General features: G+C 36.5%; 1 protein-coding gene across 2 annotated transcripts in view; it reads right to left on the bottom strand.

Annotated features, from left to right (window-relative positions):
* The window catches only part of RAD51B (RAD51 paralog B), a 689,357-nt gene that overhangs the window by 640,861 nt on the left and 35,400 nt on the right, over positions 1–13,096 (bottom strand). For both annotated transcript variants that reach the window (XM_027111592.1, XM_027111593.1), the window contains exon 5: positions 7,155–7,291. In XM_027111592.1, the coding sequence (XP_026967393.1) occupies positions 7,155–7,291 (137 nt within the window). The remainder of the gene's footprint in view (positions 1–7,154; positions 7,292–13,096) is intronic.

Below are 13,096 nucleotides of genomic sequence, written 5' to 3'. Positions count from 1 at the left end.
GATTTCATGACATCTCAGGAATGTCTACTTCTGCCTCTTACAATTCCAATTCTATGCCCCACCTCCCCAAGTCTCCACCTTCCAGGGTCCTGGGTCCCATCTCCTGCTTCCCCAGATCCCTCCGTCTTCCTCACACACATTCCACTTGCAGTTCTAAGACTGCTTTATTTTCCTTTATCCATTTTATTTCTCCCAAAGTTTTATTTCAAAAATTTCTATTACTACTACCATCCATATTACCTTCCTTTTTTATTCTTAACCTCCAGTTCCATCTTTTTCTAATTATCCCCAATAGGGATAATATAGTATTCATTCAATTCATGTATACTGGAATTTTCACGGCTGCCAAAATTTCCATAGACAGGTCACTAACCTATTTATCTCTATTCTCAAAGTATGTACAGCATATAGCATCTAAGACTATATGAGACCCTAAGCAAAGTCCAATAGGTAAAACAAATAAAAACAGACTTTTCCTGAATCAATCAGAAGAAGGAGATCCAGAACTCTGCCTGTTTAGCATTCCCCTCTCCCCAAGGCAGTCCCTGAGTACCTGAGGGTTTAGCACCAGAGTATACTATTATCTAATTATTAAGCAGTACAGAAACACAATTGCAGCCTGTGATGAACAAGCATGATTAACGTACTTCTCAAAAATATGTAAAAATGAGCTAGCTAGTGTATTGCTTTAAAGAAACATATAACTAAGCATTCCAAAGTGCTTTTAAGTATATCACCTCAAGGTTTTCTTTTTTCTTTTCTTTCTTTCTTTCTTTAATTTTAGGCTGCGTTGGGTCTTCGTTGCTGCGTGCAGGCTTTCTCTAGTTGTGGCAAGCAGGGGCTACTCTTCGTTGTGGTGCATGGGCTTCTCATTGCGGTGGCTTCTCGTGTTGTGGAGCACGGGCTCTAGGCGTGCGGGCTTCAGTAGTTGTGGCACGTGGGCTCAGTAGTTGTGGCTGGCGGGCTCTAGAGTTCAGTCTCAGTAGTTGTGGCGCATGGGCTTAGTTGCTCCGCTGCATGTGGAATCCTCCCGGACTAGGACCCGTGTCTCCTGCATTGGCAGGCGGACTCTTAACCACTGCACCAGCAAGGAAATCCTTTCTTTTTTTTAAATACATTTTAAACTTCACTTATTTTTATTTATTCTTCCTCTGTTTTCTTCCTCCTTCTTGATAAAAAGATATCTAGCAACTTATTGACAGAAACTATTTTCCACTTTTTTCACTTACCCTAAATTCTCTATATGTTAATCCCTTAATCTTCCTTCATGTTAATCCTTCAATTCACTTTCACATTTGTGTTTTTCTTTTTTAACTGATTTTTTAAAATTCATTTATTTAATTAATTTATTTTTGGCTGCGTTGGGTCTTCATTGCAGTGCGGGGGCTTCTCACTGCGGTGGCTTCTCTTGTTGTGGAGCGTGGGCTCTCGGAATGTGGGCTTCGGTGGTTGCAGCACGTAGGTTCAGTAGTTGCGGCACGCAGGCTTAGTTGCTCTACAGCCCATGGGATCTTCCCAGACCAAGGCTCAAACCCATGTCCCCTGCATTGGCAGGTGGATTCTTAACCACTGTGCCACCAGGGAAGCCCTCATTTGTGCTTTTCGGAGAGCTTGTTTGAAGGACAAAATGCAGACAATTATCCATACAGAGACATACAGAAAGCTAAAGCATATTCCTTTCTGGGTCTTATATTTTCCTGCTTTATCTCTTATCTGAGTCCAAAAACTATCCCAGTTGTGGGAGACACTATTAATTACCTACCAATATCCATTCCCACTTCTTCCTTGCTATGGGAACCCCAATTTTACTCAAGCAGTTATGTTAACCAGCCCCATCACACTTGTTACAAATATGTTTTGCCCTCACTTTTCCATCCTCCCTTGCATGTAGGGGTAACCAAGTGAGAAGTCTGCAGAAGGATTCCAGAGCGTGAAAAGAAAATCAGCAGAAGGGAGGAGGCGGCTACTCTGAAAAGTATATTTTCCTGATGAAAGATATAATTGGCTCTTTCTATTCTCACTGACTCAAGCACAGAACGGATATTATGCCTAAAATGTACCAGCCCTAGGTCTCTATCATCACTGAGAGACAGAACCAGTGCCAGCAACGACCTACTCAGGTTTTCCTGTTATGGGGAAAAATATAAACCTCTTGTTGTTTAAGCCGCTATTCTTTGTGTATCCAGTTGCTTGCAGGAGAAAGCTTCCCTAACTGATTGACCAACCTTCCCCAGTAACTCCAAATAGGAATCAAACAATATTGTAACAGCACAAATGAAATGTGACCAAGCATCACAGAGCCAGCTCCATGCTCTGATCTGCCATGACAAACTCCAGAAGGCACTAAAAGAACACCAAGTCTGGCATCTATACAAAAGAGCATAGAGCATAGGGACCTTTGATTCCACCTGATCCTAGCACCAGATCATCACACTTTTCAAGCGTTGTGGAGAATAGACTAGAAAAATAAAAACAATATAAATCGCAACCCTTGTCTTCAAATGACCTTCATAAGAGTTCCTTGTGAATTATGCAACATGATTCCAACAAAAGGGACAAAAATTTTACCACTCAATTTTCCAGCCTGCCTCTAATGCAAGTACTAAGTAATATGTACATAGGCAGGAAAAGATAATGAAGGAAAATAATTAATACAGAGAATGCAAAAAGTAGCCAATTAGACTAAATGCAAAGACAAAGAAAAACAAAAATCTCCACAAATTAATACGGAGAATGTAGACTAGTCACCTGCTACTGGATTTCACCTAATTCACTGATAGGTTTTTAACCTACTCTGAACTGTAATGCTGATAACAATGAAATAATGCAACAGTTTAAGAAGACATTGTAAACTCAGCTTTGAAAGTGGTGCAAAAAAAGCAAGAATCCAATTACAGTGAACTAAACTGCTGTTATCAGAATAACCTTAATCCTTCAATTCTTTAAGCAAATGCCCCAGGACCTTTGTAAGAGCTATTTATACATTAGCTATTTATTACCTAATTGGCTATTTAATACTTTCTTGGCTTATGAGTTGAAAGCTAGTCATTGGCATTTTAAAGAGTACCTTTCACCTGGACAACCTGAGTGAGCCAGTGTCTTTACCAGATTTAGAATCAAATATATTTGTCTGTATCAGCTTTAATATCAAATGTTTCAACGTTCAGATTTCCAGTGGTGTCACATGTTTATGCTTCTGTTGTGTTTTTTTTTTACCATTTATTTGTTAAAGATCCAAATAAGTTTATCACATTACAATTGATCACTATGTCTTTTTCCCAGCTTTATTGAGATATAATTGACATATAACATTGTGTAAGTTTAAGGTGTACAATGTGATGTGAGCAATACATTTTTTTTGGTTTTGGTTTTGGTTTTTTTTTTGCGGTACACGGGCCTCTCACTGTTGTGGCCTCTCCCGTTGCGGAGCACAGGCTCCGGATGCGCAGGCTCGGCGGCCATGGCTCACGGGCCCAGCCGCTCCACGGCATGTGGGATCTTCCCGGACCGGGGCACGAACCCGTGTTCCCTGCATCGGCAGGCGGACTCTCAACCACTGCGCCACCAGGGAAGCCCAATACATTTTTTTAAGCTCTATTTTTTTTTTTATTGAAGTATAACTGCTTTACAATGTTATGTTAGTTTCTGCTGTACAATGAAGTGAATCAGCTATATGTATACCTATATCCACTCTCTCGGACCTCCCTCCCACCCATCCCACACATCTACGTCATCACAGAGCACCAAGCTGAGTTCCCTGTGCTATACAACAGGTTCCTACTAGCTATCTAGTTTACACATGGTAGTGTATATATGTCTATCCTAATCTCCCAATTCATCCCACCCTCCCCTTCCCCCCTGTGTCCACATGTCCGTTCTCTATGTCTGCATCTCTATTCCTGCCCTGCAAATAGGATCATCTGTACCATTTTTCTAAATTCCACATATATGCGTTAATATACGATATTTGTTTTTCTCTTTCTGACTTACTTCACTCTGTATGACAGACTCTAGGTCCATCCACATCTCTACAAATGACCCAATTTCATTCCTCTTTATGGCTGAGTAATACTCTTGGTGGGAATGTAAATTGATACAGCCACTATAGAGAATAGTATGGAGGTTCCCTAAAAAACTAAAAATAGAACTACCATATGACCCAGCACTCCGACTACTGGGCATATATCCTGAGAAAACTATAATTCAAAAAGATACATGCACCCCAATGTTCTTTGCAGCATTATTTACAATAGCCAGGACATGGAAGCAACCTAAATGTCCTCGATACATCTTTTAAGTCTCTTTTAATCCAAAGGTTTATCCTCCAACTCTTTTTTTTTAATCCTACAAATTGTTGTTTATTGTTTTCCACAGTTTGGATTTTCTGATTACATCCCTCAGATGTAGTTTCACTTGTTGCTCTCTTCTCTGTATATGTTGTAAACTGGTTGTTGGATCTGAAAACTGGATCACTTTCTGGTTTGATTATTCTTCCATCAGCAAGTACCACAATGACTGGTTGCCTTTTTGTGATACTAGCACACTTTTCTGTTTATGAACTGTTTTTATTCACAACACTTCTGACACCAAATGTGTGGGTTTTCTAGACGAAGCAATTTTCCAATTCCCTATGGACACCAACTGGGTGTCCTACAAGTCAATTCAATTCTAACACTAACTACTAGGAGTTAACTCAGACACCGCAGGTTAAAGGCTCGGATTCACAAGGCTGCCCCCACTTCAGTCTTCAGTCACAAGTCTCGGGCCTCTGGTACTTCAGACCAACCAGCTATAAATCGGGAGTACCATCCCCCCCAGCACCTCAATGTGTTCACCAACCCAGAAGCTCTCCAAACCCTATCAGTTAGAGGGTTTTGTGGAGATTCCATTACATGGGCATGATTCATTAAATGGGAATGCTGATTGATCCATTTCTAGTCCCTCTTCCCTCCTCAGAGGTTGGGGAGGTAGGGCTGAAAGTTCAACCCTATAATCACATGACCAGTTCCTCTGGCAACCAGCCCCCTTCAGATGCAATCTAGGGGCCCATCAAGAGTCATCTAATTAGCATAAACTCAGGTATGGTTGGAAAGGGGCTAATTACAAATAACAAATTATGCTCCTCTCAGCTCTATTACTCAGGAAATTCCAAAGGTTTTAGAAGTTCGTTTGTCAGTAACCAGGATGACAATATGTATTTATTATATCACAATATTCAGTTCCTAGGTCACTAGATTATTAGAGTTTATAATTTGGTTATATTGTATCATTCCTTCATCATTTATTATTGGAATACTTCCATAAAAAAGACATATTTGTTACTTAGTAATACAGTTCGTATTGAAAAGAGAATAAATGTTGATTTCCTTTTTTTTTTTAACTCATTTTCAAAATAATAAGTTGCTTCTCCAGAATTCTCCAATGGTGATCAATTTGTTGCTTTTCATTTTATTTATTTATTTATTTTTGGCTGCATTGGGTCTTCGATGCTGCGTATGGGCTTTCTCTAGTTGCAGAGAGTGGGGGCTACTCTTCATTGTGGTGCACAGGCTTCTAATTGCGGTGGCTTCTCTTGTTGTGGAGCACAGCCTGTAGGCATGCAGGCGTCTGTAGTTGTGGCATGCGGGCTCAGTAGTTGTGGTTCATGGGCTCTAGAGCGCAGGCTCAGTAGGTGTGGTGCACAGGCTTAGTTGCTCCACGGTATGTGGCATCTTCCCAGATCAGGGCTCGAACCCATGACCCGTGCATTGACAGGTGGATTCTCAACCACTGTGCCACCAGGGAAGTCCTGCTTTTCATTTCTTAATATTACAGACTCATGAGTTTAAACATATTCCATGTGTTTCAATCAACTTCTATTATTGTTCTACTGGTGCTCAATTTGTTTCATCTTTGGCCAGTGGGAGCTCTTCAGGTTGACTCCAGAGTCCTTCTGACACTCCCTTAGCTAGTCTTTGATAGCTTTCTTGCTATCAGATAAGATGTTTCAGACTCAACTTAAAAACCTCCCAATACGCTAGTTTCTCTTCAGATTGAATAAATCTTTTGCCTTTTACTAAAACAAACAAACAAAACTTTCTGCTCCATAGCTAGAATCAGCCATTCCCCCATGGAACCCTCGTTCCTTTTAGTAGGAAATGGTATCTGGATTCCACGATCTGAGAGCAATACCTATCAATTCCTTCATTTATCAAACATTTTCTGAGCAGTTAGTATGTGTCAGTCGTAGGATTTGGCTTTCAAGATACAAAGATATAACACAAACTCAAAGAGCTGACAAACCAGTGGCATATACTTAGAAAGAATAGATAATCAAGACATGTAGAACAAAGCAAATAAGCTCTAGGCAAAATAATCCATTTGAAATTTATCTGGTCAGGCAATACACTTTGATCTTTGTAGTACTCTTAGAGAGAAATAAGTAAGATTCACTGTGACATAACTAGGGAAAGACCCAAAGAACTATACCTATACTATACCTTGGCTAAGAAAGCAGAATTGAGTCATTCTCTAGATATATAAAGCACTGCTACTTATCAACGTCAATCAGAGCAGGGGAAAAGGAGATCAGACTTATCTTCAGGTATACAGAGTTACGCAAATGACTGAATGCCTTTCTCATAGAATGTTAAAATAAAGGTCCTTGCCAAACTAAGGAAATCTTTTCTTTCTAAGCATGCATGTACTTATCATCGGTGTGTTTCTTGCATTTAATACCACACTCTTTCAAAGATTAAAGTAAAATATTTCTCAAGCAAAAAATGTTTTGAAAATTGCAATTTTTCCATTCACTAATATTTTACTTCCAACTAGCAATTACTTACAAAGCAGCTTACCTTTTGTCTGTCTTATTAACTTTCCCTCTTCTCCATTTTCTACTTACATACCTCTCTCTGTTTCTTAAACTTGTTTCTTCCTGACTTTCTGCAAAACACAGCTTATTCAGGAACCCCACTCAAACCAATAAGAAAGGGATAGAAAAGGCAAAAAGAAATTGCTGCCTGTGTTAATTTTAAAAGGAAAATTCCTTTAAAACAGTATCTAACACTCTGTATTCTCAAAAATAAAAAATGTTAACTTGCTTGTAAATGTTACATGCTGTACATAAGTTACAAAAATAAAGCATTATAATGAAAAATAATAAAATCTCCCACCTTTCAGCACTAAATGCTGACTCCGTGTCAATGTACACAACGGCTCCTTCTAATCCTCCCATGTTGGTAGGTAATGTAGCCAAAATGCTCATCATTATACAAAACTGAGTTTTTCCACAACCTGGTGGACCTGTAATCTAAAATTTAAAAAAAAAATTGTTATTTGTATAAACATTACAATCTAATCAAAGCAAAATCCTTTTAAGAACTTGCTACATATACAGTCCAACTAACCTGGGTTCCCAGAGAGAACATTCTAATACGCCCCTTGTATGTAATAAATTAACTTCCCCCCTATCCATCTGAATTGGTACTAGTTATGCACCATCCCTGGGAGAAGTGAGAAAATAGTCACCCAGACCATCCTCTGTGTTCTGTAGTTCAGATGAAAAACTGGTTGAGAAAGCCTTGAGGATTCATTTATAAATTCACAACTTGGAGTTCTATACCTTTTCCTCATTAAGACATTTATAGAAAGATCTTGAAAATATTTAAGAGGCTTTAATAATTGGTTTAGCATTTTTTATAAATTGGCCTTTCAAAACAATTTTGTACTAGTACTAGTACATTTGTACTAGTCCCACTAAAAGGTACTTTGATCTTTATTCTTAAAAGTATTTAGGAGTAAAAGGTATTGATATATACAATTTAATTTCAAATGAATCAGAAAAAAAGTGTATGTGTCTGTGTGTGTGTGTGCGTGTGTCTGTGCAGAAGAGAGATAAAGCAAATAAAACAAAATTCAATAATTACTGAATCTAGGTGATTCATACTTTGAAGTGTATATTTTAAAATTTTAGTTGGTGGAAAGTTATTTTGAGATTATAAAATTCAAAAACAAGAGGATATAGATGGAAAAGAATAGGACGTTAATCACAGGCATATTTGAGTCCAACAGGAAGCAGTTAACAAAAATTAATTTGAAAATATTAAAAATATCCCCTTTAACACGCTATTTGTCATACTGGCTGTGGCATACAAATTTTAAGAACCAGAACACTATCCCTTTTGTGAGGATAACACTAATGAACAATTTTTCACAATAGGAAGAAGGGAAAAGAAGAGGAGGAAAGAAGAGAAGAAAATCTCAGGTAGAGATGAACAGAAGTCCAAGCTAAGACTGAGACACACGAGATCTGAAGAAACTGTCTCAGATATACTATGAAGCAGGAAGAAATAAGAAGGGATGACCCAGGAGTCTAAATCATGGAGGCCAATGGTTCTCAAACATGAGTGAACATTAGAATCACCTGGCAAGCTCATTGACCAGCATTTCTGGTTAACAATAGGTCTGAAATAGGGCCTGAAAATTTACGTTTCTAGTAAGTTGACACTGATGCTGCTCTACATTTGAGAACTACTGTTTTTGGAATTTAGAGTAAGGGTAAACTTCATTTATCAAAGCTTAACATTAAAAAAAAAACAAAGGCTCACAAGCTAGAAACCATGTGCTGATTTATAATCTCTAAAACAATGATATAGATTTTTAGGATAAATAATTGCTGCTAGCAATAACAGTGTGCCAGATCATGAGTGATCAGTGAGAACTCCAAAGTTCTTTGATTACATACTCCAACAAACAAACCAAAAAAAAAATAAAAATTTTAGTATGAACCTCCAATATATGCATATGTATTATATATATACTATTTTACTAATACATTCTATGCAGTATAAAACCACATGAAATAGGGATTAAAAAATAAAGATTACAAGCATTTAAAAATAGTTTCGTATCTTGTTTTAATTCTAAAATACAATACAAATCAATAGTTTCATAACATATATTAGTTGTATAGATCTTTTCACTCTCATAAAAACTTATTAGCACTTTTAGTGGAGCAAAGATAATAATGAAAATAAATGAAATTATGTATGCTGTTTTTTAAATATTGATTTAAATATTTTGTAATTCAGTAACTGAAATGTCAGTTCCTAAGTTTTGCTTATTTCAGTGCTTAATTGCAATGGCTCTACAGTTGAGAAGGTGATAATTGCAAAACTGCAAGGATTGAAATTAAAGAAATACATGATTTGTTGTACTTAGGAAATCATTATTTTTTAATATCTTTTCCAATTATCAAGTTTTTGTTGAACTCTGGCTAATAAATTTCCATCTTCCCTCATATCAACTAATTATTCTTTTTTTTTTTTTAAACAGAGAACAGGAGTATTTATTTATTTATTTAGGGCTGTGTTGGGTCTTCGTTTCTGTGTGAGGACTTTCTCTAGTTGTGGCAAGCGGAGGCCACTCTTCATCGCGGTGCACGGGCCTCTCACTATCGCGGCCTCTCTTGTTGCGGAGCACAGGCTCCAGACGTGCAGGCTCAGTAGTTGTGGTTCACGGGCCTAGTTGCTCTGCAGCATGTGGGATCTTCCCAGACCAGGGCTCGAACCCGTGTCCCCTGCATTAGCAGGCAGATTCTCAACCACTGTGCCACCAGGGAAGCCCCTCAACTAATTATTCTTGTAAACTAATCAAAATATATTGACTTTTAACACTTTTAATAATTGGTTTCACAATCAAAGGAAACTATTTGGAAGATTTCTTAACAGTATAGAAAATATTGTTAAAGTTTTTTAAAGTGTGCAGATAGTAAAGTTTTCACAAGATACACACCTTTGATGACAAAAATCACATGATAAAAGAAACATTTCCAAGCAATGATTTGAAAAACACTCTGTATTTTGATCTCTGTCTTTTAAGAAGCAGTTACTTTCGCACTCATTGTAAAAATATCCTTTACTTTGAAGGGATGGAGTAAGAGTGTTCCATTGGTTGCTTGCTTGCTTGATTTTCAATCTGCTAGGTGGCATATTATATAGCCACTTGTTATACAAAGAGTGTCAGCAAATTTGACATATCTTGTCCTTTCATTTTAAAAAAGTTTCACTCAAAAATAAAAGTTTCACCCATCTTTAAATTCAACAGTCTTTTACAATCTTTGCTGTGAGATAACCAAAGAAGCTCTTGTGATTCAAATTCATGGTCACTCTTCCTCTCATTACAGACTATACTACAAAGAGTCAATACTTTACCAGTCAGGTTCTTATAAAAATTGTACCATCCTGAAGCACTCTTCACACATCTGACATCAACTTCTGTGTTGCTATAGACTGCCTAAGGATGATGTAACCGAAAAATTCAGAGTTTTACAGAGAACATTCGTATACCCACCACCTACACTCTGCAACTGCCATTTTATTGTTACTATACTATATAGTACAGTATACTACTACACTATACTATCCATCAATCCATCCTTCTATCCATTCATCAATCCATCTTAGATGTTTTTAAATGCATTTCAAAGTAAGTCAAAGACATAAATATACTTTCCCCTAACAGTTCAGTGTGTATATAATTAACCTGAGTTTAATGTGTATTTTTTTTTTTCCTTTTAAGGTAAATTTTACACACAATGAAATGCCCAAATCTTGAGTGTATCATTTGATGAGTTCCAGCAAATGTATATACATATGCAATCTAAACCCCTGTCAAAATCAGAACATTAACATTACTACCAGGAAATTCCCTCATAAACATTGCTTTATATTCAAGAAGTCATTTATTTTTGAGAATATATCTTCCTTGACACATCTTTACTTTTGTGGCCCAAAAATAATTTAGTTCATGTATTTCATTACTGAAACAGAATCTAGCTTATTAATACGATAATCTGGGCCCTGTTAGAAACTTCTGTACTTTTATTATATACCATCTTTCCACAATGAATAACTTGTTTTAATTCTTGATGCTTATCAGCAGCAATGATTTCCATCTGAAAGTATTTATTCACAAAAGAATCCACTTAAGTTGTTGCCATGTTGTTTCCTATGTCTTATTTCATCCACTTTACTGTAACAGGACAGGAAGAACAAGAGTGTCCCTGACAGTATTAACAATGTATTGCATTTGGCCTTTTGCTCTTAAGAAAACCCAAGAGAGGCTTTTATCATTAATTCTATCATTAATTTTATATGATAAAATTTTATATGATAAAATTATATGATAAAATATATGATATTTTCATAAAATTATATGATAATTTCTATCATTAATTTTAGTGAAATTTTTCTAGATATTGAATATATATCACATGACTTTAAAAGTCACTGAAAAACCTGTGGAGGTTCGTCTTCCTGTGATGTGTTTCTTAACTATGATGGCTTCCTACTATCATTTGCCAGTATTTCAAGGAACAAAATAACAGAGGAAGTTTCACTGTTAACAATAATGGATACAATTCCATATATCAAACTGTTTTCTTTATAATTTCAAATTTTTTGGATGTCTTCACAGATGAGATTAGACTGTCATTGATTTTTACTTCATTAATTGTAGGAGAGTCATCAGCTCTGACTTTTATGTACACGTGGTCCACTTCTGCTCACATTATTAGTATTGCCTTCAACCCATAGTTTCTTTGCAGGAATCTTTTTATGCCATTTGTCTGCTTTGTGAGGTATGATTTAGTTAAATCAATAAATCCACTAACTAGGTACATGCAGAACTATAATTCATCCCAATATGTTGAAAATAAAGATACAATCAAGGTGCCCCTGTCAACCTTCTGTATCCTTTCCTCATGGACTATACCTGACACATGACAGTCGAACATACAGACCAAGTAAGGATGCCAGTGTCAATCCACTTATTAAATATCAATAAAGGTTTATTTCATGTTTTAAACTGAAATACCAATAAAAGTTCTAATATCTTTTTCCCACAACCCAATGGACCATCTTACATACTGTCCTTTGGAGACTGGTAGTTTTGAAGAGCCCAAAACACTTTTCATGGACCTTTTATCATCATCAAGGTCAACATGGATAAAATTAATCACCAGACATCAGAGCAAAGGAAACTTCTATCAATAATAGTTGAAAGGGGATCTTGAAAATGAGAAATGATGACTCTTCAGAGTGCTAACTAATGGAGGAACAAAGGACTTCCTTTCTATACATAGTACCTACATGCCCGGTTTTAGATATGTTCTAAGATTTAATGAGCTTAAACCCATGAAATGCTTTGTGATTTTTAGTGGAAAGGTGAAACAAGCCCTCAATTTAAAAACATTTTTTAAGATGTTATATATGAATATATTCAGTAAAGTATCAAATACCATGATACTGTAAAGTGTTATCTTATTATTCCATCTTCAAAGAAAACATGTAAAAAAAAATCTGAAGTTAAACAAGTGCAGCTGGTATTTTACCTGCATCATTATTTTTTTTTAACATCTTTATTGGGGTATAATTGCTTTATAATGGTGTGTTAGTTTCTGCTTTATAACAAAGTGAATCAGTTATACATATACATATGTTCCCATATTTCCTCCCCTCTGCGTTTGCCTCCCTCCCACCCTCCCTATCCCACCCCTCCAGGCGGTCACAAAGCACCGAGCTGATCTCCCTGTGCTATGCGGCTGCTTCCCACTAGCTATCTACCTTACATTTGGTAGTGTATATATGTCCATGCCTCTCTCTCGCTTTGCATCATTATTTTTATGTACTGATTCAGTACAGTCTTGAGAAAAGTAGAATATCACATGAATAACATAAGATTTCTGGGTTCATTTGGCTTTTGTATGCTTGCTTTACTTTGCATTCGAATTTGGATATTAACATTTTCTTTAAACTATAATAACTAATTTCTAATTCTTTAGCAATCTCAGATTCTTTTCATATATTTTTCCTCTCTAACCTCAAAAAAAATATGTTATATGCAATTTTTATGGGCTGGCTGGAGTTAAATTTCATTATTTTTTCAGGTTTACTTAGTGGGTTAAAACATTTCAACATTAATAATTTTTAGCTTCAGATAGTTTAGCTCTGACTTCTAGCAGCCAAACCACAAAATTTCAAATTGTGTTCAGTTCCCAGGTTCAGCTCCAATGGTGGTTAGAAAGAGAGAACATGCCAAACCAGAATAGTCTAAG

This window comes from Aethalodelphis obliquidens, unplaced genomic scaffold (assembly GCF_003676395.1).
Source record: "Aethalodelphis obliquidens isolate GAN/ISIS:26980383/991018 unplaced genomic scaffold, ASM367639v1 scaffold10, whole genome shotgun sequence".
Classification (NCBI taxonomy): domain Eukaryota; kingdom Metazoa; phylum Chordata; class Mammalia; order Artiodactyla; family Delphinidae; genus Aethalodelphis; species Aethalodelphis obliquidens.
The sequence above is the reverse complement of the archived record's forward strand: the minus strand, read 5'-3'. Positions and strand labels throughout refer to the sequence as shown.